The sequence below is a fragment of the Saccostrea cucullata genome, unplaced genomic scaffold (assembly GCF_032062105.1).
Source record: "Saccostrea cucullata isolate Sc308-1 unplaced genomic scaffold, CSIRO_AGI_Scuc_v1 ctg180, whole genome shotgun sequence".
NCBI lineage: Eukaryota > Metazoa > Mollusca > Bivalvia > Ostreida > Ostreidae > Saccostrea > Saccostrea cuccullata.
Window position 1 is genome coordinate 632,169 of NW_026936265.1, and position 25,845 is coordinate 658,013.

At 35.1% G+C, this 25,845-nt stretch overlaps 1 protein-coding gene across 11 annotated transcripts; it reads right to left on the bottom strand.

Moving 5' to 3' along the window:
- Positions 1–319: 319 nt before the first annotated feature.
- LOC134245191 (myosin heavy chain, striated muscle-like) lies at positions 320–25,194 on the bottom strand. 11 transcript variants are annotated; one of them, XM_062727462.1, is made up of 40 exons: positions 25,042–25,193; positions 23,274–23,570; positions 22,755–22,898; positions 20,892–21,048; positions 20,529–20,556; positions 19,014–19,131; positions 18,098–18,193; positions 16,919–16,982; positions 16,010–16,108; positions 15,718–15,821; positions 15,482–15,620; positions 15,242–15,360; positions 15,003–15,152; positions 14,724–14,894; positions 14,411–14,593; positions 14,187–14,313; positions 13,917–13,934; positions 13,318–13,385; positions 13,113–13,200; positions 12,910–13,027; positions 11,949–12,206; positions 11,756–11,837; positions 11,272–11,655; positions 10,951–11,160; positions 10,703–10,848; positions 10,481–10,571; positions 7,297–7,353; positions 7,048–7,134; positions 6,772–6,938; positions 6,068–6,146; positions 4,508–4,950; positions 4,047–4,396; positions 3,705–3,945; positions 3,426–3,618; positions 3,078–3,338; positions 2,724–2,963; positions 2,427–2,627; positions 2,123–2,287; positions 1,209–1,231; positions 320–747 (listed from the first exon to the last, which is right to left on the bottom strand). In XM_062727462.1, exons 2-39 carry the CDS (start codon positions 23,481–23,483, stop codon positions 1,211–1,213), a joined length of 5,877 nt encoding a protein of 1,958 aa, XP_062583446.1. In that variant the 5' UTR covers positions 23,484–23,570; positions 25,042–25,193; the 3' UTR covers positions 320–747; positions 1,209–1,210. The 11 variants fall into 11 exon arrangements, with proteins under 11 accessions (XP_062583446.1, XP_062583445.1, XP_062583436.1 ...); XM_062727461.1 differs by lacking the exon at positions 1,209–1,231 and adding an exon at positions 1,878–1,964; XM_062727452.1 differs by lacking the exons at positions 1,209–1,231; positions 6,068–6,146 and adding an exon at positions 5,830–5,908 and having other exon boundaries at positions 25,042–25,194.
- Positions 25,195–25,845: the final 651 nt, after the last annotated feature.

Below are 25,845 nucleotides of genomic sequence, written 5' to 3' on the forward strand. Positions count from 1 at the left end.
CTTTTGCACTTCTGAAAGTAATCTCTCCCTACCATCTAACTAGCCGATAAACAATAGTTAAAGCTGCATCTGATTTCTGGAGTCTTATCTTTGCTTTAAGATAAAGAAATAGTTTTCCAAGATCTTCAAAAAGCGTTTAGTAGACCAATCACTCATTATACAATATGATAAACTACACGTATTCTGTAAGTAATATAACCTTTAGTTTATAAAGAAATCCACAATTCTTCTTCTTCATGAAAGCTCAATTATTTATTGAGGCTTTTGACATACGAGTTAACTCTTCTTCTTCTTTTCGTAAAAAAAACAACACCAGATAAATAATAAATACAATAGCTTTAATGTCTATGTCACAAAACACAACAGAAACCAAAAAAATAAAATTCGGTGTTTCATTGTGCTATTACATCGAGTACACACAAACCTAGATAAATGATGCTGTACTCAAATAAATAAGACTCTTAGATAAAATGAACAATGTATATAAATAAACAAATTGCACGTTCACAGAAGGTCCACCCTAAGAACTATATAATTACTTTATCTTCCATTCTTTCCAATGATAAACGTAAAAATGTCCATTTTTAAGATGGAGGCGCAATCAATTGCTAAAAGCTACAGATTATTGCACAATTCCGGCACATTCATTTAATAGCTGTCATTAATATCAAAAGAGGGTGTGACAGAGCGATAAGAAGAAGATGCGCGCACACGTGGTGACAGAAGATTTGGGTTCGAACTTGGCCCCTGAAATAGATAAATAAATAGCATGAAAAATGTAATAGTAGCAGAAACTATTTTACGCACTGAAAAAGTTAATGTGCAAACACATGTCTTATACAGTTATATTTTAAAACCATTCAACGCCAACAAACAGTATTGTATTCAATGAGGTTTTTTTTATTATTAATTCAAAACTGTTTTCACAACATAGGAAGAGAGGCACATGCTCAAATGTCAAACAGAATTTTATTTCACTTGATGTGTGCATGTACAAAAGTAATTTGTTTTAAATCTTTTTACGTAACCAAATTCAAAAAATTAACTTTAAAGAGAAAAACAACAATTAAAACCATGCTTCAGCATGAACATGTTATAAGCATGAAGATGGAGTAGATTTATGATAAGGAACGCCATGTTGTTGTGAGGCGGAAATGAACTCATGGAGGTCAAAAAACAACCAACCAATCAACAAATGGAAAACTTACGATTACTCGACAGCCTGTCTGGTCTGTGAAGGAGGAGGATAAAATATATACTTGGTAAGGATATTTTGTTTATAGAATGAAAAGAATTTTATTGTTCTCGGAATGCATGCCTTGATTAGGTAAAGGAAATGTTTCTCTTCATTTAAATATTTGTGTCTTCCTTTTAATTTGGTTTTTGTTTCGGGTGAATCTGAGGTTGACATGCTCAGTTTATGGGAAATGTAAAAAAGATTTTATTTAAAACACAAAGAATATTATTTTGTGTCATGTGTCTAAAAGGATTACAATGGAATTTAATCATGCCAAACTTTGAGAGTAGAAACAGATTGGTGGCACCGCAGTGAAAACCTTTTTTTTTTAACATGCCTTTTTAGACATCTGAAAGTTACTTGGTTGGAATGGTCTGTGTCAGGGATAACTAAAGGGTCAACCAACTAAGACTTACTCTAGTATGGAATTTATTCATCATTCTCCGTCATGATTGTAGGATGAAAATAAATAAATTTATTAAACACTATTTTGATGCCCCATTTGATCATCGTAAAAAGTAATCAAATTCTAAATCTAAATCTAATCTAGTTCCACGCCAAATCCAAACGACATCAAACGAAATTCTGTCTAAACACAAGGTTCATACGCTAACGACTCGTACATTTCTAGCATTGTTACCTTTACAAAAGAACCGATCATTTATTTAGGGGCAACAGATCCCCTATCGGTCCTGGCTACACTACCCCCTCTGCCGACTACTGGGGTCTGGAAAACGTTGTTATATAAGAGGACAGTTGTAATAAATACATCAGATATTATTTTTATACTAGTATATTTGTTAAATTTTCCTAAAATGCTACAGTAATATAAATTAAATTGTTAATTTGATATTACAGGTCGATATCAGAATGAGATTGACTTACCAGTGAGGACGAGGTGGCAGAGGTGCGTGTTACAGAAACAGAGCTCCTGTTCTTAGCGCGGAGTTTGGTCAGAGAACCCTCGGCTGTGTCAGCTCTCTCCTCGGCGTCCTCCAACTCATGCTGAACTTTACGGTATTTGGCAAGATTAATAGCAGCAATTTCTTCCTGTTGATGATAAAAAAGTAGGAATAAATATAAATGAACTACATTTTAGGTTCACAATTTCCGTATTTATATACATGTACTAGAAATATTTCACGTCAACATAAAATGAGACAGAAGGATAACATGCAGAAATACGTACAGCTTCTTCGACTTGTCTTTTGTATGTTTTGATCTTGTTCTGCAGTTTGTCAATGAGTTCCTGGAGTCTCTCCTGGTTCTTACGGTCTTCATCAGACTGGAAGGCAAGTTCCTTCATACGACGGTCAGCCTTGCGCATGTTCTTCTGTGTTTCGGCATGTCTGCGTTGTTCACTGTCAAGTTCTCCTTCAAGTTCTCTTACCTATTAAAGTCACAAACGCAAATCAAATTCAAGTAAATGTTATAAACCATATGAAATAATTTGAATTTTAAATTTTCTGTGTCAAATGCCACTTACTCTCTGTTCAAGTTTAGCAATCATCTTCTTTCCTCCCTTCAGAGCTTGAGCCTCGGCTTCCTCAAGTCTGACCTGGAGTTCTTTAATCTGGCCTTCCAATCCCTTGCGGAATTTCTCGATCTGTTGGCTGTGCTCCTGTTCAGCACGGAGTTCATCAGTGAGACGAGCGGCATCAGCCACTGCTTTCTTTGCTCGCTCATCAGCGGCCTTAACTTCATTGTTCATTTCATCAAGATCGGTCTGAAAGTAAATAACAATAATTTAGCAAATTATTTTTTTTAAAAGTTTTTTTCTTCAATAAATTAAAGGTCAATTTAACTTCTGTATAACGAATCACAAGTTTCAACAACGTACCTGCATAGCCTGGATATCACTTTCAAGCTTCCTCTTCTGTCCCTGGAAAGAGGAAACTTGGGCGGAGAGCTCATTCACACGTTCGTTGGCCTCTGAAAGCTCGTTTTCAGCTGCCTTTCTAGCTCTCTCGGCTTGTTCGAGAGCTGTTCTGAGTTCCTCAACCTCACCTTGAAGCATCAGGCAGCGGCGCTCAGCCATGTTATAGGATTCACGGGCCTCCTCTCTCTGGCGTTGTTCCTCCTCAATTTGAGTCTGCATTTCCTGTAATAAAATATGGCAATGTTTGTTGATTGATATAAAATGTTTCCCAATGTTTTAAAATAGGAAAATCAAAACATTTTTTCTTACCTTGATTTGTTGTTGGTATTTCTTAACGTTCTTTTCCAAGTCGGCTTTTCCCCTGTTAGCAGCATCCAAAGCGATCTCGAGTTCATTGATGTCCTGTTCCAATTTCTTCTTGATTCTCATGTTCTCAGCTTTACCCTTGGCCTCAGCTTCAAGACTTGCCTGCATGGAATCCATGGCACGCTGGTGGTTGCGACTGAAAAATAATATCGACATTTAAACTGGTACAACAGACAGTATTACAAATGTTCTTTTGGGATCTGTAAATCTGATATAACCTACCGAGTGTTTTCGAACTCTTCTTCCTTTTCTTGAAGTCTGCGATCAATTTCAGCGCGGACGGTGGAGATCTCAAGTTGAGACCTCATTACTTTAGCCTCCTCTTGTTCAAGTGCAGCCTCTGCTTCTTCCAGGGCGGCCTGAAGTTCTTCCTTTTCCATTTCAAGACGGCGCTTAGCCTTTTCAACTTCATGGACGCTTCTGCCTCCCTCAGAGAGTTGATCTGTCAGCTCATGGATCTCATCTACAAACGAAATATGTTCAGTTCATAACAAACGTTCATTAACTGTCAATATTTCACAATAAAAAGTTTAAACCGTTATGTGTCCACAATGATCAATTTACCAGCAAGGTTCTTGTTCTCTCTTCTCAACTGTTCAATGGAGTCCTGGCTTTCTTCGTACTGGGCCTTGACTCGGAACAGTTCAGCAGAGTATCCACGGGCTTCCTTCTGGGCATTTTCCAGTTCCATCTGGAGATCGTTCACCTTTTGCTGCCATTCCTGGATGGTCTTGTCGAAAGCGCGTTGCTTCTTCTCTAGTGCGTTAGCATTGGCGTTGGCCCTTTCAACGTCAATCATCAGATCTTCCATCTCACCCTGAAGTCTTGCTTTGGCCTTCTCAAGTGCACTGACCTTAGCGTTAGCTGCCTCTGCATTTTGTTCGGCTTCTTGAAGTTTGGCCATAAGTTTTCTCCTGATAAATATGAATACAAAGTTTAGCAATAAGTTGATTAATTTTCATACAATTGAAAATTTCAGTTTTTTTTGGCAACAATCATTTGAATGTTAAATGTTTTGTACGTACTTAGCCTCTTCAAGTTCCTCAGCACGAGCTGTTCCCTCTCCTTCGAACTTAGCTCTCCACAGCTGCACCTCGCTGTTGGCTTTGGACAGTTGGCGCTGAATGTCAGCCTTAGATTCTTGTTCCTCTTCAAGCTGCTCGCGAAGAGTGTCAATGTCTGCATTAAGATTTCTGAGGTCGCTCTGCAATTTCTGTCTAGCTCTAGTTTCTTCTTCCAGGGAACGCCTGACTTCCTCCAACTGACTGGCCAGGGCTGCTTTTTCCTTGGTGAGAGTACCTACACGGTGTTCAGCATCCTCAAGCTGAGCGTGGACGTCTGAAGACTCCTGGCCCAACCTGGACTTCTGGTTGCTGAGATCCTGGATCTGTCTGTTGGCTTCCTCGATCTTGGCATTGGCCTCAGCGAGTTGGCTTTCAAGTTGTTTAGTAACTTTATCGACAGATCCCTAAATTAGCAAGTAAATGTTTTATACAAACTAGATGTACATGAAATGGGGAAAAAAAGAGTGAATTAAGTTTAAAAAAAGTCATTACTAGTAATGAACTTTAATGGTTATCAAAAGATAATTATATTAATGGTACGGCAGTAATAGATCATAAAGAAACTCTGATAATGAGTTTGTTCATTTTATCTTTAAGAATTGAAATATTAAATGGATATATGGCGTTTAGATAATAAAATTTGTATGAATAATGATAAAAACATAAATAAAAGATATATTTTAAACAACTGTGTCTGCATTTTCTGCGGTGTACTGAAATATGCAAGATTAATTTCGTATATAACATGCAATAATCTTGAGTGCTGGTGAAGAAAGTGAAAAATAAATATGGGTCATAGTCAGCAATCGCCATTATACCCGCTCTTGTTCAGCTAGCTCCAATGAAATGAACAGTTCTTCGCACTCCTCCGTTAGCTCCCGTCTTTCTCGATCAATTCTGAACATGCATTATCAAGGTAAGCGTTAGTAATTGTTTAAATTTGCAACATTTCAATTAAGAAAAGATCAGAGGATTTTTTATGCTTGTGCGATACCTTAAGTCCCTTTTTAGGTTATTATGTGAAGTCAGAGATGATGTATCTCAAACAATCAAAGTCTGGTAACAGCAGACATTTAATTACCTTTTCTTATTCAAACCGTTGACAAACATTCATAATTATTCAAACAACCTTGACAAAGTTAGATAATGTTTAAAAAAAACTGCGTTTATCCAATTTCAACCAAAACTATGCAGACAGCGCGTTCTGTCGATATATATCTATTTTCTGAATGAAAGCCAAACGTTTCAGCCAAACAGCAAAACCAGCTGAATTCCTGTTGTACCTTATTTTTCACGATATTTTGAATCTGAGCCTGGAGGTCCTCAACTTCACTCTTCAGCTGGGTCTTTTCTTTCTCAGCTCTAAGAGGTATACATTAAGATAGAAAACAAGAGGAATAACAAGGTAGAAGGATAGGACAACAAAAGGGTAGAGGAACAAAGGGAGTGAAGAGAAGCACTAATCTATCGAGTAGTACTAAGGTCACTACGGAGATCATGCGCCACCGGAAACCTAGCTACCTTTTGTTTTGTTACGTGTTGTAACTGTGCTTGCAGATCTTCACATTCTCTATGGAGATCCTTTTTCTCCTTTTCGTATCTGTAATGCCCGTTACAAATTTATCTTTTGAAAAACTTCTCAACTTTTAATTAAAAGAGATATATTCACCTCCCCTTGCTACTAGTGATTTTTTTTTCAACAGTCAACTAAAATTCGAGAATGAGGCTTGAGGACATAAAGATTATATCTGACATTCTGACAAATCATTTCTCTCAATTGCTAAAAGTTCAATGCTTCATCTGAGATATTTATATGTCCAGGTCAGATAAAAGTTGTTTTGTGTCAAGTAAGTTTCGAATTCCCTGTCAGTTTGATAGTTCTGTTTCAAAATTCACTCTGCTTACTGAATTGTCAATTCCAGTAGTAATTATCTGGTGTCGTTGCCTAAATCTGTAAAGGTCCATATAAGCAATGAATCCTTGGTAGTCCGTAAAGTATCAACTCCATAAATTTGTTTCAGTCAATAGTACTCGTAATCGCTTGTTATCCACTTTCGACATTTAAATGTCCAAGTCAGTGATAAGAGATTAATGTCTGATCATGAAAGACATCCATATTAGCTGTCGTAAGTAAAAACGTAACGTCCATTGGTGGAACTACATCGAAATGTCCATGTCGTTTAAAGCAGAATTAATATCAATTAAATTTAGAAACAATGAATCACCTTGACTTTGCTTTCTGGAGTTGGTCAATCTGGTCAGCCATTTCATTAGCGGTATCGGTTTGCTTCTTGCGGAGACTGGACACCTGTGCTTCATGCTGAAGGGTCTGTTCTTCCAAGTCACGACGAAGTTTCAACAATTCCTGTTCTCTCTTTTTGTTCAACTCAATCTGCAGAACGTCAACAAAGAAAAAAAAGATTATACAGTTAAAAAATACAAACTAAATAAGAAACATCATACGCGATTTGTCCATTGATTATAAAAGTCTAATTTATCACCTGGGCGGAGGTTGCACCACCAGCCTCGTCCAAACGCTCGCTAAGATCTTCCAGTTCCCTGGCAAGTTCGGCTCTTTGTTTATCAACCTTAACAGAGAATTTATTTTCAATTCAGTTGGTAAATAAAGAAGAACTATTAACTATAAAGGAAAGCAATTTCACCAAGAATATCCTTTAATTATCTTATTTCAGGATTCTTGGCAATTTGGTACGTCATGGATGATTATCATTATCAGCAATGTTTCTTACCTTAGCTCTAGCAGCTCTTTCAGCTTCAAGTTCCTCTTCAAGTTCTTCAATTCTAGCCTGTAATTCGCGAACAGACATAATGAATCAAAATATTTAATCCAATAACGAAAGAAAATTCTTTAAGTCCAGAAGAACCTTAAATAATCTAAACATAAACTATCTACAATGAGGAGGAACGAAAGTTTTCTGAATAAAAAGAGAGAACAAAGCGATGTAAACTCCCCGGAGATGTTCTAGACTAATTCTGTCGGATTATCAGTAGCTATTTCAAATACTTGAAGAACTGTTAGTGAGTGCATTTTCAAAGCATGACTCATTAAGTTTGGCGAGCGCTGTGTAGTTTTCTTTACAAATTTGTGTATCTGACGCACATGCATGATCTGATAAGTGTTGGAGTGAATGTGAAAGATGTCAAATAGAATTTCCATCAGTCAAGATTGCCACCATTCAGAATAATTTTGAGGCATCAACAAATTGCGACTTCTTGTGTAGAAAATGAAAGAGTAAATGCTGACATGCTAAAGCTTGCAATAATCTATGCCTCTAAGATTTCCTCTGATATTGTGCATGCACGTGTTCTAGTGACAGATACATAGGCAAGGTATGCCTCAGTATGTTCATCATTCCACGGCTTACATGAAAGCAAAATTGTTTTTCGTGTATTCTGGAATGTTCTACAGAAATTTTGTATGCTAAATGTTTGTAAATTCCAAAGGAACAAAAGAAAGAATGTATGCAGAATGACGAACAATGTTTTCAAAGAAGAAATATAAGTAACCTTTTTTTTTTTTATCTTTTATGATCTCATTTCGACTAAAGCTTGATATGTGCTATACCATACTTTAGGTTTTATTCCAATTTCCTTTTGTTTTGTAGAAATTTCTTCCAATCCGGGCCTTTTTTCAAATATATTAACAGATGAAATTGCAGTTGCAAATACAGTAGGTACATACATGTACTAATAACTAACTATAATATTTAGGTCGTCATTTACCTGCAGAGAGATACAACATCCGTTTCACAAAGCAGCATATTAAGCAGATGGTAGGCATTCATCTGCCATGCCACAACACACATAGCCAGAACACAAAAAAGCAATGAATGTTAAGCCAACGAATTGTAAAATCTGAATACTCTACTTCAAGCAAATTTTTAAGTCCTGGCGAGAACATAGCCAGGTCGGAAGTTTCCCTGATAATTTTCTTGCTTTTTGCACTTAGTCGAGGATTCACAGGTTCGTAGACTCTGCTAAATAATGCTGGATGGTGAGCTATTCCTTCTAAGACAGCGGGACTTGTTCCTCGATAGTTACGCGAAAGTTCGCTGTAAATGTCTTCCGCCTGATACTGGACCGTCCTCTTTGAGCTGGGTGCTGATCTCCTTGTAGTTGTAGTCGTAATTGTTTCTACGTTCCTTGGTTTTGTACTTTCCGTTGTTATTGTCTCCGCTTTCTTTGGTGCTGTGCTTGTTGTCGTTTTCGTCGATGTTGTCTTCACCTGAGATGTATCAGCTGGTTCCTTAGTCTTTTGGGGTTCAGTTTTTGCTTTGGTTGTTGTACTTTTAACTGAAGTGACCGTTGCTGCTACAGGGGCTGGGGTGGAAACCTCCTCTGCTCTTTGTGTTTCTGATACATCTACACTCGTAGTAATCTTGTATGGTGGTTGTTCGGCCATTGCGATAAAGTCCGAGTTGAAAGACGAAACACGTGACACAAGGAAGTAAAGCCTGCACTACCTAGAGACAAGATGGCTGACTGAGCACTTCACCTCCTTCCGAAGACGAGTTCCTGTACCAGAGAAGTACCGAAGCTAACAAGACTCGATGATGTTTGCGCAGACAAGGAGGCGTAAGAACTGAATCACTCTAACAGCAGCTAGCCTTTAAAGGGATCATCTGTTATTGTCTCTCACTAATCAGTGGTGTTATCTTCTGGACCCATGCCAACGACACAAGCGACTGTGATCGAATACAGAAGAATGCCCCTCTCAATGCCTACACCAAAGGCTTGCAACGGACTGATGTCGACAAAGTATTGGATCAGCTTTTATACAGAGGAGCAAATGTCAAAGGCATTAGTGTATGTTAGAAGTGTTGTGTTTTGTAGGGTAACCAATTATCCAGCAATTTTATGTAGTTTGTAACATATCGTACAACCTAAGCGACCGATTCAGAGTCTGAATCCATAGAAAACTTGCTTTCATGTATCTGTCTCATGTAAAATCAACTTCTTAACACATTCACGAAATAAAACATAGGATGACAAGATACTTATAGATATATCATTTCACTGAGTTGCTAAAAATATGATTGGCTGCTATATTTTTCATTACCTTTTTCCGCAAGCTTGTTATATAACATGACATAATGATTTCCGCATGCCAGAAATTCTTGGAACACTGACAACTTTTGTACTTTTTGCAGAGTCAACAAATATAACGTTTCATGAGCATGATGTATGATTGCATTGTTCTGCCTGTTATTATGTTCCGTATGTTTTTCTTTAAAAAATGGGTTTCAATTTCAAATTAATTTTTTTTGTGTTATCGTGTTTTTTTTTGTGTTTTTTTTGGTGATCGTTTAGCCGAAATTTTAACATTTGTTTTTGATTATGTTAAAAAACAAAATTGACATTTTATTCGGCAGTTATCAAAAAATATTACAAAACATTATACACTGTATCGCATGACTATCATGAGATTAAGAAAAGACATTTTAACAAATTCCTTTCAATCATTTTCTATAAAGAATTCTGCATTTCATAAAAAAATATCTTGATTCGACAATTATGTTGATAACTTTTCTAAGTCATTTTCCTAACAATCAAATTAACCTGTGTAAAAAGTAAAAACTGAAATATTTCAATAATTTTCTGAATATGTGTTAATCTCTCTTATTGCTAAACCTTCTAAAAACTTATAGGAAAGATATGCATGCACTGACAATGACTGCCATAAACGAAATGAATGGATTTAATGTATCACACTCTGCTAAACAGAAAAAAGAGGCGAGATCTATTATATAAACTGGAATTTTCCATAGCTTCTTGCTACTACATTGTATATGCATGTAAAAGATGGGTTAAAAAGTAAAACTTTAATAGTGTCGGTTAACTATCAGTGTTTTGTACATTTTTAAAGCTATAAAAAACCCTAAAAACAAGTTTTTCCTGGATTTTCAGACTAACCTGCAGCTCCTTGATTTTTCTTTGCAGGGATGCAACAAGTCCTGATTCATCTTCAAGGCGAGCATTTAGGTTAGCAAGTTCAGCATCCTTCCTAAAGGGTTAATTTTATATAGTGAGTACAATTCATCTATTTAATTGCAAGTTACCTTTGCATAGATTCAAAGTACAAAAAAATTACAGTAGAATAGATTGGAACCGAAATAAATAAATATATTTAGTTACTTTCTGTTGGCTTCCTCCAAGTCGCGTTTGACGCGTTCGAGATCTTCAACAGCGCCTTGAGTAGATTTCAGATCTTGTTCAAGTTTTCTCTTGGCTTTCTCAACGTCACCCCTGACCTTTTTCTCCCTCTCAAGATTGTCCTCCAACTAAAACAAGGTTAAATTTAAAATACGTGAAAACAAACGTTCAGTCATGCATGTTTGAGAATTCTCTATAAAAAGAACTGTTTTGCCAGTGCAAAAAAGTACCTCATCAAGAGTCGATTCCAATTTCTGTTTCAGTTTGTTGAGGTGATTGACTTTGTCTTCCTCAGCCTGGAGTTTTTCACTGAGTTGTTTGGTGCCCTCATCCATGCTCTTCTTTTCTCTGTTAAGGCGAGCGATAAGGTCGTCCTGGGCTGCCATTTCATCCTGAAGTGTCTTGATTTGGTTGTCTCTTGTTGCTTTTTCTTGTTCAGCCTAAAGAAGAACCACGAATATAACATCATAATATGATTGTTTGAATACTACCTGTAAGAAATGGATTTTTTTTTGTACATTGAATGCACAATTTACGAAAAAATATCATACTTTAGCTAAAGAGTTCTCGAGATCCTCAATGTCCTTCTTCAATTCGTCATTCTCTGACTCCATTTTCTTTTTCAAATTTTCCAAATCTGCTGCAGCATCTTCTTCATCCAGAAGTCTTTCTTCCATCTCTTTCAGTTGGCTTTCAAGATCACCCTTCTGGTTAACAAGTTTCTCAATTCTGTCCTCGGCATCCACTAAACTGTCCTGTTCAGTTTGCAGCTGAAGATAAATGTCATTTTTCTGTTCCAGAAGGGTAACATTTTGTTCCTCCAACTCTTTTTTGATACGGTTGACCTTTTCGAGTTCTTCCTTCATTTTTTCCATTTCTTCCAGTTTTTTCTTCATTTCCTCTTCAGCCCGAGCAATGTTCAACAAAGGCTTGACCTAGAGTATGATGTATTATGTATAACATATTTAAACAAAATGAATACTTGGATCAGTAAATTTAAGTGAAATGCTCCTTTATTTACTACACATAACTCACTTTGCAATACAATCTCCACCACTGCCAGTTACGAAGCATCAACCATTTTCTGATATTCCTCTGAATGATGGAAAGTCCAACTCTGGTAACAAATAAAAGTTATTTTATTATTTGACTTATCATCTAAGCTTATTAAACATTTATAAATTAAAATTTTATGAAATGTTTCAGTCAATCAAATCTATGGATATACCTCTGATCCTGGAGCTTCTTGTACTGTTTGCGAACCAAGTATCCACGGATATGAGCTTGGAACATGGAGATAATTTTTCCAAGACGTTCGTCTCTCATTTCTTCCAACATACCGAGCACACCAGCCTTGAAGAAGACCTTGGTGTTACCAAGTCTGTACTCTGCAGGGTCCAGCTGGAGGGCCAACAAAATCTTTTCTGTGACGACCTTACCATCAGCAAATCCTTGTGGGATAGCATTAGGAGCCAGGATAGAGTATCTGGGAATATTAAAAGATTTTGTATAAAAATGAAATCAGTACACGCATTTCCATCATATTTGAGAAAGTGTATCATTAAATTAAATAGAAAGAAATCTATGACCGAAATACGTAATTTTATTGAGCTTTGAATGTGAAAGACGTAAGATTCCTGTTTTGACAATCAGAATATTTTTTCAATCAAACAGGTAAATATAGAGTTTTCAGATTTATTTTCAACTAAAAGTATCTGATAAAAGTTTCTCCAATTATGTTTGTGAAACCCATGTTTAAAATGTTTCTTTTTTCACTACTGTTTCATCACTTTCATCTACTTTATAATCTATACCGTCTCACCACCTCTGTTAGGATGTTATATGAACTTATTTCAGTCGTGAGATAAGATTATATTTTCACTTGTGCTTCAAACTCGGGAAAATATTTTTTTAAATCTTGTTCCACCCGTAAAACAAATTCCACATCCAGCAAAAAATCAATGAGTATCCCCTATGTATTTGATAAATAACTATGCCTAAGAAATGTTAGGAAATAATTAGAAGTGATTACTACAGGATAATGCTAAAAAAATTTAATTATTTTTATTTTAGATCTATGGACAGAATACTCTATTTTGATAAATATATCACATATTAAGAAGTTTCCAGAGAGCAATGTATACAAAATCTTCAATTACTCTAACACATTGTAGACAAAATTCGCTCACCTCTGTTTAAACTCGGAGTAGATAACTCTGCTAGGGAATCCCTTTCTGCAAATACGGATGCCTTCCAGCACACCATTACATTGCAGTTGGTTGAGAACCAATCCAGCATCAATAACACCTACAGGTAAAATTTTCTTTCTTTAACTTTTTTATCCAAATAAATCCTAAAATGTGTAATATTTCTTGTGAAATCTTCTATTTACCTGGTTGTTTGAATTCGTTGGGAATGATACAGCGGACAAAGTGAGGATGTGTGCTGTACAGATTCTTCATCAATTTGTTCAGAGATTCCTGAAAACAATTAGGAACAAATCCAGTCTGTCGTCCTGTGAATTTGACTTTCGTCTTTATTATTTTTTTTCATAAAAAAAATAACGATGGATAAAGAAAAAAATTTATAATTGTTACCCTGTGAAGAGCGGAAATAGTCTGGAAAGAAGCGGACTTCTTCTTTTTCTTGGTTCCTCCAGCTTCAGCTGTGGAAGAATAAGTCTTAATGAAAACACCAAGGTAACAAAAAATGTAATGCCCAGAAAACATTCTAAATGCCATTCTATTCTGATGTACACACAAAGAGCATGTTTAACACTAAAAAAGATAAAACATACTACATATAGCACAAAGGACACCACGCATTACAATTCACAATATAACAAATATTCGACCAATGTACAATCAAAACACAACAATTGGAATCTCATTTGATCTACGTAAAGCTGTCCGAGCTAGGAATCGTTTTCTTTGTTTTCGATTTCAGTGTCAACTTTAAAGAACTCATTTCTCATAAATTTCTGCAAGCAAAATTTAAAGAACTTTTCGAAACAGACATATTTGTCTACACAGGCAAGGCAGCGATGCTTGCACTTTCACCCTCTAGAAAGGTCACGAAGTTCTTTTTTTATTTCACTATCAAAAGCAGTAAGTTTGAATCAGCATGTAATAACATACTACTCTACACTGACAGCAGCTAACGAAACTACTGATTCAGGTATACCACTGGTACTTACATCTGGATTTAACATCCTCTGTAAGTTATATGAAATAATATTTAAAAAAAGAAGAAAAAATCGTACAGATATTTAAGGTGTATGACATTATTGTGTTAGGTAGATTAGATAGAAAATTTTGGTTAAGTGCTAGCTGCAAAAAAAGTATATTAAATTTGGATTAGTGAATATCAAAACTATGTTAGATATAAAGATTGTTTTAACGTTTGTAAGTAATGTAAGGTTTCATTTTTCAAATATTTGTTGAAGATGTACAAAATATGAAATAACCTGGGTCAGAAGGAGCAGCAAAGAGAGTCTGAACCAGGTGTTCCTTGGAGTGACTAAGCAGCTCCACAACAGTCTCGTTGATTGGATCCTTGTTCTTTTCTAGCCAACCAGTAATGTTGTATGGTACCTAATAACAAAATCATTTGCAGCATCGTTATTTTCTAGGATTCCTTTTCTATCAGTAACTGCTGTAAGGTTTCATAAAATTCGGGTGTATTACTTACACTTCCAGCGTAGTGGTGAAGTTCAAAGTGAGGAGCAGGAAGACCAGGCTTTGCAGATTTTCCGGGTTTTCCGAAGTTGGGAGATTTACCCATGTGGTTTGCATACAGCTTCTCCTTGAAGGTATTGTCGTTTGCTTTTGGGAACATGCACTCTTCCTCAAGAATGGACAAAATGCCCATAGGCTGTAAATATATCATAATATTACATTACACAAAGGTAATAAAGAAAGACTAAAATGTACAATTTAAACCCATGGACAAATGAAATACAATATCTCGTTTACTATATATAGTGCACTGCAAAATTTTGAACCTTTTCAATAAGGTCAATACAAGCTTGAAGATCCATTCCAAAGTCGATAAATTCCCATTGAATTCCTTCTTTCTTGTATTCTTCTTGTTCCAGAATGAACATGTGATGGTTAAAGAATTGCTGAAGCCTTTCATTGGTGTAGTTGATACACAGTTGTTCAAAACTGTTAAACTGTAAAATTAAATGATTCAGAATATTCAAGGATGTAGTCAAATACTCCAAATATTGAAATTAATATCATGATACATAGTCATTGATTTCTAGAAAAAATAAACCTACGTCGAAGATTTCGAAACCAGCAATATCCAGGACACCGATGTAGTAGTTTCTTTTGGCTTTGGTGTCGAGGGTCTTGTTGACACGTGAGACAAGCCACTTGAACATACGGTCGTAAAGAGATTTGGCCAGAGCACCAACAGAATAGACCACCTATTAAAAAATTCCAAAGATAAAAAAAAGCCGAAAATTGCCTTTCTGAAACTGTAAATAGTAGTCTGTTGAAAAAGTCCGTCACCTACCTGATCTTTGTTTCTACCCTGTGTAACAACCTCGGTTCCGACCTTGATCTTGGGTTTCAGGAGAGCTTTCAACAAATCTCCAGCATTGACACCCAACAGGAAAGCAACCTTTTCAGCCTCTGTGTATATACATTGTTATTTTTACATATAATATAAACTTGCTGCATATGATTAAATACACAAACTTAGATCATTTTTTTAAATGACTGCGTGTTTGTCTGGGAGAGGAAAATAATTTACCGGCAGTTCCATCAGCTTCAGCCTGCTCCTCACGAGGTCTCTGTTTGAATTTCATCTCTCCCATGTGGAGGATAGCACCAGTACATTTATACATGCTGTTCTTCTCTTCTTGTGTAAATCCGAGAATATCAAAAGCTTCCTACAAAAAGAATAGACGGATCAACGTAACGGACAATCCACAGTAGAACATAAATAAAGTCTGTTATTTTATTGCTACAACAGTATTAAAAACATACATCAGTTATTCTCATTTCTTCAATGTCGTCAATTCCGTCAACGGTGAGGGCTCCCTGGTTGATGAAGGAGTAGAGGGCGGGGTCAGAGTCGCACAACAACCTCTCTGTTAAGATTTTAATAGGATATTTGAATTTGTAGAGATAACAAAAATAACAATGATAACAAATCTTGTGATTATTTTTCTTATTCTTAGTAGTGTTTACAAAGAAAGAAGAATTCGTCAAGAAATAGAAAACTTTTATTTGGTAAAGCAGGTGAATTGGAATTTGTAGATGAAACAATAAAATAAACCTTTGACGTCCTTCAGTCCCCCGGACAACAGCTGGTAGAAGATATGGTAATCCCTCTCAGCTGGTTGTTGGAATGTCACACGGGATTTCTCAAGCAGGTCTGTGGAATTAACAAAATCATTCCTTTATAAAATAATAAAATTTACAAGATAGTATAATCAGATGTCTATATTAAATTATATATCATCCACAGGTTGGACTCTATCTATATGGTTTTTTTTTCAGAATAAAGTATTGTGCTTTCGAAATATTCATCATCGAATTCTATCTCTTTTCTAATATAAATGTTTTCGTGTTAATTTGGGATAAATTCAAACGGGGGAACCCAGAGTCTAGGGATAAACCTACCTCAATGTGGGATGGGTATTGAAAGGAAAGGCACATTTTATTAATTTTTGGGAATTGTTTTTATGATGTGGAACATGCAGTTTATCAGGTAAAAGTTTCTTTAGGTATAATAGGAATGGTTTCAAGATCAATCTGCAATAGGGTTCATATAAAATCGTCTTGTGTTGATGAGGATTTAAAGATTAACACACGAAAACGAGACGGATGTGTAACGGGGGACGTTTGTTAGAAGTTTCAAACTATGGATTTTTTCCTGCTAATTCATGTGATTTAAAAACAATAAAAGGCAAAGGTAAGGAGGAAATTGAAATTGCTGTAAACAGGTAAGAGATAATTATGGATAAAATATTTTCTGATATGGGTTTGGTTTGAATGGAAATACAAGGAGGGAGAAAACAATAACCATTTTCTTATGAAGTTTCAAAACCATAGGACTGAAGATCGCTGAAAATATAATTCACAGGTAAATCAAACTGTTTTATATTAGATTATCTTTTATTAAACAGAAGTTCTATTAATAATCTTTTCAACTATATGTTGAAATGAATAAGAAAATACGTACATGTTTCAATATCTGCTCCAGCGATTTTTCCAGTAGGTCCAAAGTGAATTCGAATAAATTTTCCCTAAAAAATTTGGAGAAAATCTCAGCAAAACGTGCAAAGATGAGGTAATGCGCTTGTTCGAAATTAAAAATTTTCATATTGAAATATTTCAAACCTTTGATAATTATCGACATGAATGGATACATATGATGTTTTAGATTATTATTGAACTGTCAAATTTTAGAAAATTACAGGTGATATGGGTAAAGTGTAAACGTGGAAAATGATACATGAATAGACAGAGAATAGTAAAACAAGTTGGGGAAAAGACTAAAATGGTATGTTTCTAAGATAAAAACATGTTAAATGAGAGGTAGAGTCACACGAATGAAGATTGAATTTGAAAGTTCAAACAGGAGTGGAAAATTCATGCTAATTGGAAATTGGGAAAGTCAAAAGGAATAGATTACCTCTCCGTTTTGTTTTGAAAATACAACATCAAGAAATCTTTTAAATACTGAATTGATAACAATAATAGAAAATACAGATACATGAATACAAGTTCATCTTGTATCCATATATTGTTTTTAGTTTTGGAGACTTGTTCTTGGGGTTTACTTACGAATCGAGAGGAATTGTTGTTTCGAACCGTCTTGGCGTTACCAAAAGCTTCTAAAACAGGGTTAGCCTGAATGATCTGGTCTTCCAGATTTCCCTGTGTAGCGGGGATATAAAAGGAAGGTTATCACACAGTGTTATAGACTAATTAACTGATAGGTGGTTAAATGATGAAAAGTTATCCCCCTAAGCTAATACACCTTTCCGACTATCATCACATACACTTTTATTATTTGAAGAACACTTTTTTCCAACAAAAGATGCAAGTTGGGATTGAAAGTCTTCTTTTTAATTTACTTCACATATTAAAGTCATGACTGAATACAAATTGTGTTTGTTTCTCTAATATAAATGACTCTTTTAATTATTTTATTCTTCATTATGAATTTGTAGGATAAAGAGGTGTATAGAAATGGCAGATAACTAGTCATGAAGGTAAAGAAACAAAACACTGGATCTGGGTGGATGGAATTCTGCGTCCGGTGTGGAGGTCAAAAACTGAAACAAAACACGCGCAAGCAGTGCAAAGGTAGGGTCCAACCAGGAGAGGAGGAGAAACCGTGGTGGTATTTACTTACAAATCGAGAGGAGTTGTTGTTTCTTGTGGTTTTGGCGTTACCATACGCCTCGAGTACAGGGTTAGCCTGTACGATCTGGTCCTCAAGAGTAGTTGGCTGTGTGTGGGAAGGTTATGGGAAGGTTAAGGGATATGGGGATGGATGGGTTTGGGAGGAGGGAAAAAAGAAGAAATATATGTTATAAGCGTGTCCATAAAATCAATTGTTACAAAAAACTTCATAAAAACAGCAAATGTTTAACACACTTCAGTATAAATAAAATTACATAAAATCTCTAAAAACTCTTTGTCTTTTCTTGAAAATACTTTATCCTAGTCAACAAATCCAATGAAAATCTAAACTAAACTAGTTTAAAACGTGAGTTGGTTACTAGGTTACGTTCAAAGGTTAGTGAAGATTCCGTTGTGGAGGGTGGGATTCAATAAACACAGCAAACTGGAGTCACATCAAAGGTCGCCCTGTCTTTTTGATCACATGATGTCACGGGAGACTTGCCAAAACCTGGGTTTTGCACACCATGCAAGGAAACTAAGAACTCTCATTTATGACGTCACAAAGTGAAAAGTGAATAGGACAAAATGGAAAGGGTGAATAAAGTGAAAGGTAAACTGCAAATAGGACTTCAGAGGACTGAAACAAAACTACCTATTTACTAATGGTCGCAACTGTGATGAAATCATTTCAAAAGGACGTTCAAATCTTTTCTAACATTGTTATTTTGGACATCCATTTGAAATCTGCTAAATAGGATCCAAACGCATGCCGTTAGACAGTGGTCTGAACTTGTTTAGGAAGGCAAGTCTCCGAATTTTGAATTAAAAACATTTTTAATGTTCAGATATTTTCTTAAATTAGCAGAAACATTTGCTTATAAGTGACATCATGTTCTCATTGAAAGAGGTGTCTCCCGTACAACCTTCTTTGAATCTTTCTTCTCCTCGTCGCTTTCTTTCTTTTGTAAACTTGCAGCAACATGGGCAAAGTACTGGATGACTTTTTTCGTATTTTCAGTTTTACCAGCTCCAGATTCTCCTCTGTATCAAAATATGTAACAAAATCCATTGATTTTTAGAAATGATACAACAAAGAAAGCTAGTTGTGAGTGGAGATGCGTTACAAGACTCCAAACCCGAAGTCCATAACGTCCACCACAACTGAGAGTGAAGGAAGCCAAATCATCAAGTTTTCAAAGGCTCGTTTCATTTTACTGAAGATTGTTCCTCACTGGTAATTTTTTCCAGGAGAAACAATTCTCCATTTAAATGTGCGGTGATTCCTTTAAAAACTCTGATCAAGACTCTTCACTCAGCATACTAACTAATGCCCTTAAAACTTACAACATACGGGCCACCATCGTGTCCCCGCTTTTGAGATTCGCGGTAGATATTTGCTGCCACTCGAGCAAAGTACTGAATTACTTTCTTGGTACTTTCTGTCTTCCCTGCTCCAGATTCACCGCTATGTTCAAAAATAAACAATCAGCGCAACATTTTATAAGTACATAGATACCTATGGAGTGTTTCAAATGGCACTTAGGTGAAATATTTCAAAACCCAAAATTATGTAGAAAACAAATATGCATTAAAAGTTTTAAAATATAACATGACTTAATGTTTTATTTAATACCCGGTATTTAGATCCTAGCAACCTACTAGTATTTTTTTTACTCTGAAAGCGCAAAGTATAGTATCCAACAAAAGAAGTTAAATTTCCTTGGGATGAAGCTTGCTGCAGTAGTGTTTGTGTGCTTATTACGAGTTATAAAATTGTTGGTCTAGAATTAAGCTTTTTAATGAGGTTATATGGTCAAGATTCTTCTACATCTATATTTCTTATTACCAAAAGGAAACATTTGTGAAAATAGGTCGCGTTTATAAGCAGAACGTTTCTTAGATCAAGATTTAAAGATAGCAGATATTATTTTCGAGTTTTATATTATCTTTGGACTTTAGAGTTTTCTTTTTTCATCTGCATTTGAGATGACATAAATTTTTGTCTTGCTAAAAGCAATGATACTTATTCAGTCTTCTTTTTTTTCTACTTTACATACATAGTTTCAAACTCTTGTACAATTATCATACAAAAATATATATATATATATATACAATCATGTTGGTAAATGTTTGTCCTTTGAAAAAGGACAAAGAACAATGTGATACACTGTAATACATGTATCAAAAAACAAAATTTAGCCCCTGGCATTAACATTCATTCTTTAAGAAATATTTTCACCTTGTTTTAAATTTTATCAGACGGTTTTTAAAAACATTCTTTCGATATGTGATCTTTTTTGTTCGATTTATCGAAAAGTGTTACTACGTTTATTCCTGGAAAGAGCAACCGAGTGATGACGCCCTAATCATGTTGTGAGGGTGATAAGATATGAATTATGTCCTGGAGGTTTGATTTAAGATGCTAGTGTTTTACTTACGTGATAAGCATAGATTGATTTTCACGATCTGGAAACAAAATGAAAGAAAAACATAAGAATATAGGCGACATTTCAAAATTCACATTTGATATGGAGACAGTTATTAAATTATGATGTGAAGCCTGAATTTATGTCTGTAGGCTTGAGCATAAATTGTGAAAATGTAGTCAAAAAGTCATTAAATCTAATAAAGCTTGGTATTTTCACTTTTTTAAATACTGTTTTATTGATTGAAGTTTCAAGTAAACTTTTTTCCTTTGTTGAATGTAAGATACATAGAAAATGGGAATGTTCGAGAGCAGATTTCATTTTGATTTTTGATATACTTTATATAGGTTGTGTTTTAGTGGGATTTGTGCCTACCTTGCACCATGAATTGGTAGGCGTTGTCTGCAATGGAGAACAAGTGAGGGGGCATTTCCATCCTCCTCTTTCCCCTGTATTTGGCTATGATGCTCTCTGTGTAGATGGGAAGACGGCGGTAGGGGTTGATGGCAACACAAAACAGCCCAGAGTAAGTCTATACACATAGTAAAATGTACGGTTAATAATCTCATAAAATGTATACCAGAACATAAAGAATGGTCATGATAAAAATTAATGTCTACAAAATGTTATTTAATTGTGATTGAGACGGCAAAGACTTTAAGTTTGTTATGTATTTAGCATTTGCACTTGATAAGAAATCTACTGTAGCTGCATGCTTGTACCAGAAGAAAGTTTTCAAGTGTAACAATACTGAAAATCTTTAAACGTTTTCATTGCAGATTCATGATTAAGGTAATGTATATCATTGCTTCTATGGTGAAATTCTATGTTGTTTAGAGGAAAATGTAGAGAGAGCATATTTTTAAAGAAAAGAGAACTTAATTTACCAGATTTTTTCTGATGACATTGAGTCTTGGATATTTGACATTGAGGAATAATTGTGTTGTAAGAAAAAAAAAATGGGCAATCTGACAAAATTTGGATCGTTTTGTTCAGGCAAAGGGAGTATTGTCTGTCAGAGAATCGGCAAAAAAATGTAAGGAACCAATCTATTATCAAAAAAGAATATCTATTTTGAAGGGCGCATTCCGCGCTATGTGCGAGTCTACATCATATCTGTATAACTGCCAAACACCAAAGCACAGTATGGCTGTGTATGTAAACTTGCAGATTCTACGTCAGAGGGTCGGGTTACCGCCTGATGAGCTATTTTTAGCCAGCTTTCCTATACCATATAAGTATTTGCTTTAGGTGAGCGAACACATCCTAGGTAGCCCTGTTATCTGCTCTTCAACATTGCAAATGTTTTGAGTGGGAAGATGCAACTCGTGAAATATAAAAGTAATCTGATATCTTCGATGAAAAGATAAATTTGCTAGAATAAGTGCTTTGAACGTGAAAGCTTTTGAATTCCATTGCATTCTTCGGCTCCTCTTGTGTTCTTATGTTGCTCATGTGTGTATTTATGAAAAGGGGTCTGGCTTGCAATTTCTGTTTGTAAATTGTGATATTTTATCTTTAAACACTGTAAATTATAATACGAACAGTAGTGTTTATCTCTTGTAGTTGAGATATTTGGTGCTTTGAAATTAGATAATTTGTTTGGATATTTAAGCTATTATCATTAATCGTGAACTCAAAACCATATGCACGTTTAATTTTAAGCCGATCCCAATTTACAGGTCAATGCAACAGTAATTTTTGTGAGCACTTTAAACAAAATATAACCAGACTTGAGAAACAATACAAACCTATAATGTAAAATGACCTTGTATATACATTGCCATTTATAATAATACATTTGAAAATATGTTTTATTTTATTTCAATTAATTCAAATGTTTGGTTTAGAATGAGAGAAAACGTATTCTGTATGATGCTTTTTGATGGCAATTGTACTCCATTAAATCAACAACTTTAAAATACAAATGAATATACTAATATCCCCCAACCATTTCCTGAAGCTATTTTTAAGACAGCATGATATTAGTTATTTAAAGAACTGTGTATGTAGGAGAACTTTCCATATAACTTCCATATAACTTAATGTATGGAATTTCTATATGCAACCGTTCTTGATATTATGAGAGAGAGAGAGAGAGACAGAGAGAGAGAGAGAGTTTATACAACGGTAGACTTTGATATGCATTAAATCAGTTTTGATTGAGAACAAATTGTATACACTGTACTATATTTAAGAGAATCAAAATTCTTGTTCATTCTAGCATGCTATGCTTACGTAGATCATCCCAATGTAATAACGAGATCTTAAGTTGTGTAAAACAGAGGCTTCGTTCAGGTAGGTCATGTTGGCCATATCTTCGATCTTCTCAAACTTGGGTGGATTCATTTGTTGGATATCATCCTTCTTCACTGTTCGGTTCTGTAGAAAAGTTTAAAATTAATTGATTTACCATGTTATACTCTTAATTAGTACATTTGCTTTCTCATCATTATTAGTTTGTTCCATACTTATAAATCTTTTGAACAAGACATGTACTAGCTTGTAAATTCTAATTGCCTCAAGTTTCTTTATTTAAATATTTTTTATAATTGAAGTAACTAATCAACTTTTGAAAAGATAGTTCTTTCATGAATGTAAATGCTTTGTTAACAATAAAGGGTAAAGTGTGCTCTCTCGTTAATTCTTTTGTCGTTTACTAAATATTAAATTAGAAATTCAGATAATGAGTACACGACAATTACTCATTTTCTGAATTTCTAATTCATTATCTAGACACCTTTGTGTTAGACCTACCTCTTGCTTTTCAATGGTCTTGACTGTGATCTCGTCTCCCTTTGAGGACTGGATCTCTGCTCCTACAAACCCCTCCTTCTCATCAGGGACCCAGCACATCTTTTTGCCATCGAAAGGCTGGTTCTGTTCCTGGAGCATCTTTTTCCTGTCGACGGCCAGATACTGGAAATCCGGGTCTGCTGGGTCGTAGGCTCCACCGTGTCCAGACATGGCTGCTGTTTTTTCCGAACTTTTCACGAAATCAAGGAGAAATTATCTAGATATGATACACAACTCGGCCAACAGCGAGCAGACAGCCTGAAAATAGAGAATTATCTTTGACTCAAAATACTCGAAGTTTACACTATTTGTAAATATTTTTGGAGACGTTCTTCTTTTTACCTTTTAGTCATGCACAGTTTTATTTAAATGTTAAAATACTTTAAAAAGCTCATGATCAAGCAGTAGGATCGAATCTAGAGTCTCTGCAAAGAGGTAGGAGTGTTTCCAGCTTTTATATCCCCTTATTTGTACTTAAATTTATCTTTTTCATATTCTGTCTTTCCACAATTTTTAAAGAAAAAATAAACTTTGATGTTTTGACTACTTTTAAGGTATAACAACAAAGTTTATTTTTAAATAAGATTTGTGGAAAGACAATTCCCTCGAATATAATGCATAAATTGTATCAAAATATAAAATACAATTAAATTCACTATTTAAATTTTGAAGCATTACAGTATTTGTAAAATGGACAAAGAAAAATGTCATGTTTAATTTAATGGTGGAGTAACACGGTTATAAACACCTAACCCATCATTAATCCACTTTGTAACTCGTAAAAACATTTGTATATTTCCGTGTCAGGCACAGCAGTTCCTTTATGCTAACCAGCATGGAGCATATTGGCACATAGGTATGGAGGCAATTTTTATCTGATTAATTTGTATTTGTTAATCAGTCTCTCTATTAACAAATATATCTCAAGATCTCTACCATCGATTCTTCGCCCCTCATTTCAGCCGATTATATCTATATGCCAATATAATCAGTAATACTTTTCTTCCAATGATGCATGTCTGCCATTTTTACAATTTGACCTTCCTCAAGGTGATAAAAACGAAATTAAAAAAAACGTTCTCCAGCAACAAACGTAAACCTGTTCCAGGAAATCAGGCTCTAAGAAATAATCTGTAAATATACCGACTTGATGCCAAGCAGTGATCACTACGTTTAAACCTATGGTGTTTTGATCGCATTTGAGAAGAAACAAATGCTTCAGACGTTAAAGTTTACTTGCATTGCATGGAGGAGAAATTATTTTTGCAGATGTTTCCTGGCTGCGCTAGATAACAGCAGACAGCCATTGTCAGTGAACTGGAATCCAAAGATTTCGTAACAAATTTCTCACATCACCAAAAGTACAATTTTATATTCCAGGTATATACATGTACGTAGTCTTTCTCCTCCTCAAAATGTTCAAAATGCATAATAAGTTTAAAAACATTTCTAAAAGACGTTATTTGCAATTAAAATGACCTTTGTACAACATTTAGAATTAAACGAAAGGTATCCATGCTGAAAAAGTATAACTAAAACAAGATCAGCTAATTAAATATTACACTTCAAAAAGAAATTCAAGATAAGGAAGACAGACTCTAAGATCTATTTCCACACGATTGGTCGAGATACTCCAATATTGTCCTCTTGTCAAATACGTCAACACATTCATGAATAATTAATTATACAAAAAGAGAAGTCATATAACAGAAATCACACACATACTTACAGTAAGTGAAGAGGCTGTTCTGATAAAGATGCTCAGCTCCTGTACAGATTTATAATCACTGAAGCAGTCGACAATTTTCAGCTAAATAGATGCGTATTGGATGAAACTTTTAGTAAAGTTTCTAAGCAACCAATGAAAGACTTCGTTGTAAAGGAATCGGAAGCCCTAAAAAAGCTGCGGCAAAAGGAATCCAAGATGGGTAAGCGCCCCGTGGTGATAAAACGCGACAGATAGTGTGGGGCTGGAGAGCCTTGTTACTGCCTCCGGAACTTTAAGGATTCTGACAGCATTTGCTTTGTTTGTGTTTTAGATAACATCAAACACTCTCATATACTTGTACTGTCTTGATCACCCGTGAATGAATGACTTGTCTGCAAGAGCCAATTTTAAGAAGTTTTATCACGCTCTTTTAAAAGCAGATCCAGTAATTTAGGGAACCAATGCACTTAAAAAGTAAATAATTTATCTATTAAGTAGTTGATTAGTTTTAATATATCACGTTATGTAATATTTGCAAAAGTCTGTTTTTGTATTGCTTCAAATGCATTTTGATATTACTCAGAAAAACGTTAAGTTTTAAAGAGTGATAAACGACTTTTCACTTTGCAGCTCGCCCATGTGATCTTAATTTCTTATCACTCGCTATTGCGGATATTAATCCTTTGCACTCATCTTCAACTTCTGTTTTTCGTTGCCAAAGTGCCAACTCTGTGATGGAAATTTTGATAATTACATAGGATTTCAGTTTTAGTAGAAACGATCGAGATTTTCATTGTTGTTTTTTGCATGTTATTACTTCAAAAA